The 5,559-nt window shown below is 48.2% G+C and overlaps 1 protein-coding gene across 1 annotated transcript; it reads left to right on the top strand.

The window, feature by feature from the left end:
• Positions 1-305: 305 nt before the first annotated feature.
• Positions 306-4,722, top strand: LOC133352535 (type II iodothyronine deiodinase-like). Its single transcript, XM_061568244.1, has 2 exons — positions 306-845; positions 4,465-4,722. Exons 1-2 carry the CDS (start codon positions 306-308, stop codon positions 4,720-4,722), a joined length of 798 nt encoding a protein of 265 aa, XP_061424228.1.
• The last annotated feature ends 837 nt before the right edge of the window (positions 4,723-5,559 follow it).

Below are 5,559 nucleotides of genomic sequence, written 5' to 3'. Positions count from 1 at the left end.
CATTTGATCTCTTACAGGAGGGACACAGAGGGAGAGAGACGCAGAGAAGAAGACTTGCAGGGAAATACAGACGTTCTTACTATCGATATCTCTCCCCTACACGACGTGCGAATTTGTAAAAACACCTCGCCGTGGCCGCAGCCTCGTAAATTGCTTTGAACAGTTCTGTTGACTTCGGTTTATTATCCGCTCACCTAACGCTTTGCGGCAAAGAAGTGACAGCAGCCCATTGCATCCCCTCGATTATTCGTGTCCCAGCGGTGGCAAAAAACAAGCAAAAAACGAAACCCAGCGACGCAGCCAGGATGACCGCTGAGCTCAACGTGTTCGTGGCGCTGCGCATCCTCCCGGGCTTCTTCACCAGCTGCCTCTTCCTGGGGCTGCGCGACGCGCTGGCCCTCCTGGCTCGCTCCACGAGGGCCCTCTTCGCGCGCCACGTCCCCGCCTCGTGCTGCCCGTGCTCGCCGGACGCGTGCCGCCGCGTGCTCACCCGCGCCGGCATGCGCGCCGTCTGGCGCAGCTTCTTGCTGGACGCGCGGCGGGAGGCCCAGCGAGCCGGCGACCCGGCGTCGAACCCGCGCGTCGCGCTTCTTGCCGACGCGCGGTCGTCTTCCCCGGCCGCAGCCACCGCCGCCGCCGAGATCCCGTGCCGCTTGCAAGAGCTGTCGAGAGAGGGGCGGCCGCTCGTGATCAACATGGGCTCTGCGAGCTGACCGCCTTTCGTCGGGCGGCTGCCCGAGTTTCGTCGCATGGTGGACGACTTCTCGCACGCTGCCGATTTCCTGCTCGTGTACGTGGAAGAGGCTCACCCGTCCGATGGCTGGGCCGTGCCCGGCGCACTGCAGGTAATCCGCGTGCGGTCGCTCGAAAATAAAAGCACTCTCGCTGGCTGGTCATCTTGGACATCTGTGGTCTGATGCATTCAATAATGAGGTCAAGTTAAAGGTGCAGCCCTGCAATTGCTTGCTCACATCACTGTTAGAGGAAGGGAACTTACAGGGAGTATCTTGGTTGACTCTTCCTCACTGGGCACAAATCTTAGAAGAGGTGTGAGTATCCACACTCTACCCTGCCACACGCAGCCTGCCAAGAGCGTTGGACCCATCTATACTGCTAGGTGGACAGAGGTGAGGTAATTTAATAAATGTTGGCATTATTTTAACTGCTGAATCGATGACCTCTGGATTGAATATCCAACGAGCAAACCATTACATCATGGCGAGCGGTCCAAATTAAAATATTAACCGATGAATAATTCTGCTGCTCAGCATCGGGAAAAAATGGCGACTGCACAATAACAGTTCTAAAGCCGACAAATAAATGCAATTGTAGTCGTTATAACATTGAAACATGTCCGGTACAATCTGTTTTGGTTTGAGGAGGGTAGAGAGAACATGTAAAATGTGTCTGGGAATGGGGAATTGGAGTGCACGGAGTGATCACAAAGGGTAGTAGATAGTTGTGTTTAGATGTTTAGATGACTAAACACACATCTGGCAGTAGACGAACTGTGGTTTACACATTTGTTGTGCGGGTGGGTGAAGGCGGAGCGCCAATTGTTTGCCCCCAAACCTGGTCAATTGCCAGATGTCTATCTTATGTATGCAGACAGTTGATATCAATATTATTGGCAAAGGCGCGTTTTTAAATCGCCAAAATACAATAGGAACATTTAAGTGTGGATTAACCTGGTCTTTACCCCAATTATACGTGAGTTGCAAACTCAAATGCTCTGTTAATGGTTGTGTACACTGTACACCGCGCTTTGGATCTGGGGTGTGGGTGTACAGAGAAGAAATGTAAGACTCAGCGGTTTTGCTGCAAGGGTTGTACTGCACAGTCATCATGTCGAATAACATCTGGGGTATAATCCAAAACACCACATTGGAGAAGGGATCCCTACCAAGCCCAGAAAATAGAAAACAAACAAGGCTTGCTGTGGCATGATTTGGATTCCATGGATTTTCACAATTTTAACTACATGTCTATCATTGCTGCGTGGAAATGTTTTGCGCAAAACGATTGATTTCGACTACGAAATATCACATAAACACCTTGTCCAAAAATGTACCTCGCTCTCTCTGTGCCATGTCCTTTCCCAAAGATGCCATCAGTAACGGCCTTCATTCCGTTTAACTCCGTCAAACATTACTCACGGAGTTTGCATTTGATATTCCCAGATGAATAAAACAATTTGAACTGCGTATGTAACTTCACTCACTGTCTTCCCCGGATTCTTGCGCCTATGAGGTTCCCAGTCAAAACATCATGTTTTCTCATAACATGTCAGATAATATAATCCTATAATTTGCCTTTCTCGAATTATTTTGAGTAATTTTCGTGTTGTACTTGCTTCAAATATGTGTGCGCTTAATAGAGACTTGGTTCCTGGTTTTGTGAAGGGCTCAACTAAAGTAGTGTTAGGCAGCAGAGGGCCACAATCATGAGTAATATTTGGGTTTTACCGAATTGATTTCTTTTCGGCCATGAGTACAGGGTGATAACATTATATACATCCATCCAATGTCTCTGACCATTTCAATTTCTTCCCAACAGCTGATGGAATATCGTTGAAGGCTATGGCTATACATTTTCTTACAGAGGCGGGAGTTACTCGACTTAAGGGCACTGCGTTTGGTGAGAGACGCGTTGAGGATTAGAAACATGCGGTAATGTCGTTTTCGCTGTCGTTTCTCCGTTAGTTTGGTGGGGTATCTACAAATGGATCACCATGTGAATTCGGCCAGTCAGGTGCAACGCAGGGACCATTGTGTGTGGGTTGCAGAAACCATTAAACGCGGACTGTTTTTGGAGTATCCTTTAGTTCGATGGCGTCTTCTTTCGAATTTTCATTCTTATTTTATTGCCCCTTTCCCCCCCAAAATTATCCCAATCGATCTGAGTCCTGTCCCGAGATTACGAATACATTAGGAGCCCGAGCAGAGCACTGGGATGCCTTGTGTCGGAAAAGAGACCGCTACTTCTGATATCTCTTCAGGTGACCTAGGGGCCCTTCACTTTCCCATCCTACCCTGCTGCAGATTAATCTTCATTCTAGTTGGCTCAGATGGAGAGCGAGCGGCTTGCAATCGGAAGGCCGTGAGTTAATATCCTAGTTGGCGGTTGAATCGGTCCATGATTCCTCTGGGTCGATAAAATACGTACTATGTTGTGGGGAAGTCTTATGGAGAGACTCTCCCTCGTCATAGGACAGTGGAATTCCACCCACTGGCTCAGGGCTGTAAAGAGAAAATGAGAATCGCCTCAATGCTTATTTGAGCAGGAAATTGCTTTGGCTCGACTGTGGCATGATAGTCAAACCAATCTCTCATTTACTTGATACAGCTGTCGTGCTGTGACGGTTCCACCTGAAGACGGAAGCTGGTGTTGCCTCCGAAACGTCGTGATTTTAATTTTATATTTATTTTACTTTTATTAATTTTAATTTTAAATTTTTACCTACGTGACTTTACCGAAAAAACCTAAGAATATGAATACTTGCAGTCATGAAAGCTTCAAATCTAGAGTCAAACCGATATTTTAAATTTTCAGAGTTGGAAGTTAGTGATATTAAGCGTAAACTCAATTTTAACATGATGGGTTTTATTGTAAATTAATTGGTTACCAGGCTGAGGAATATTGACTTACTCCACTTGAGGACATGGGTCTAATCATGGCCGGCTGTCCGAATTGGAGTACATAACCTCAGCCCAGTGCTCTAACATCTGAGTCATCTCCGAGCAGTTGCTAGAGAACATCCATCGATGAATTGGTCCATGGTTACATTTCTGGCAAAAATATATATAATATTGTATTAAATATGACATCAGGTGATTGGTTCCCATTCCATGTAAAAACTCTGAGATCTCAGTAGTTATGAAATTGAGATTAATTTTGCCTGAAAGCATGGTGGCCCAACTCCAGGATCCATTTCCATGTTCAGAGTTGAGGATACTGGCTGGCCTGGGACCAGTGTCCCACGTTCGCCAATAAGCCATCAGTGTGAGGACCACCACGCCGCCTGTAAGAGAAAATAATTCACGTTTGTGTATTGTCGGGGGCCGCACGTGAGGGGCCGCACGAAATGCCACCAGGGGCCGCCAGCGGCCCACGGGCCTTGCGATGAAGAACGCTGCAATGGGAGGGCACACGGGGAAGTGCCCCTTGTGTGGGATCTCAGATATTATATCAACTTCCGCGGGCCAATCTCTAACATGTTGCAATGCATTGTTTTGTGAGAGTTCAACATCAGTAACAAAAAAAAATATTTCTTCATCTTTTTTTAATACCCGTCTCCCTCCCATACCACAATTTCAACAAAACTGGGAGAAAAACAAAACATTGTTCAATAAACGCCTTCGCAGTGAGGGCCCGTCTTAGCTCACCATGTCACCTCACCGTCTCACCTCACCGTCTCCCCTCACCGTCTCCCCTCACCGTCTCACCTCACCGTCTCTCCCGCAGGTGCGAACTCACCGCGACATGAGCGAGCGGGCAGCCGCCGCCCGTGACCTGGCGCGCCGCTACCCTCTGGGCGCCTGCCGCCTCGCCGCCGACTCCATGGCCGGGGAGGCAAACGCGGCGTTCGGCGCCTCGTTCGGCCGAGCGTGCGTCCTCAAGGAGGGCCGCGTGGCCTACCTGAGTGGGAAGGGCCCGTTCCTGTACAGCATGCCGGAGCTGAGGCACTGGCTGTGCAGCAAGATGGCACGGGGCGTCTCTTGATGGGGGCGACATCCTCGTGAGGATTAAGTAAAATGTGCAAAGCACGCGGCGAACAAATAAATTATTAGGCGCTAATGTTGGCGAGATGTTAACTACCTCGCCTGCATTTTTGGAGTTTGCGTGTTGTCTCTCCCCGTGGTCGCGTGGATTTTTCTCTGGGTCCTCCCGTTTTTCCCTTCTACGTTTAGAATCAACATCACGCGATTAAAGTATATGGCTGCTACACATGTCCACATGATACGCCACTCCGTTGAGCTATTATTTGTGGCCAGGTTGCTTCTAAAAAAGAGCTATATCGCTCAATGGGCCTTACCTGTTAAAATACAAAAATAGTTTATAGTTTTTTACTAAGTGGCAAGAAAGCTTGTGCATTTTTTTCCACGATTGCTGAGCACAGTACAAGGCCCCAAACGCCGAGTGGCCTGCAACAAACAGCGCTGTTCGAGGTGAAATAGATAAGCGTCAATACGTGTCTGTGTTTGAGCAAGGCGGTAAGGACTTGGGAAAGGAGATGATGCGATGGGATTCCATTGTGGAAGGAAGCAAGTGATGTGACCTACAGTGTGTATGGTTGAACAGCGTTTGCTAGACTGAGTCCTCAACATGGGTGTAGGAATCTACGAGTGAAATCATGGAAACGTTGTCCAACCATGGTAGTAGCGATAGAAGAGTGATAAGGAGGTGACTGAAGATTATTTGTGTCGCTTATAACAGGATGCCGTCATGGATCTACACTGAACAGTGAAAGAGCAAACAGATACAATACCGGATAAGAAAGATTGAGAGGATGTGGAGAGTATGATCTTGTCTTGTGCATTTTAATGTTGTGGCGAGTGC

The sequence above is a fragment of the Lethenteron reissneri genome, chromosome 41 (genome assembly GCF_015708825.2).
Source record: "Lethenteron reissneri isolate LAM-NWPU_2019-01 chromosome 41, ASM1570882v1, whole genome shotgun sequence".
Lineage (NCBI taxonomy): Eukaryota > Metazoa > Chordata > Hyperoartia > Petromyzontiformes > Petromyzontidae > Lethenteron > Lethenteron reissneri.
The sequence above is the reverse complement of the archived record's forward strand: the minus strand, read 5'-3'. Positions and strand labels throughout refer to the sequence as shown.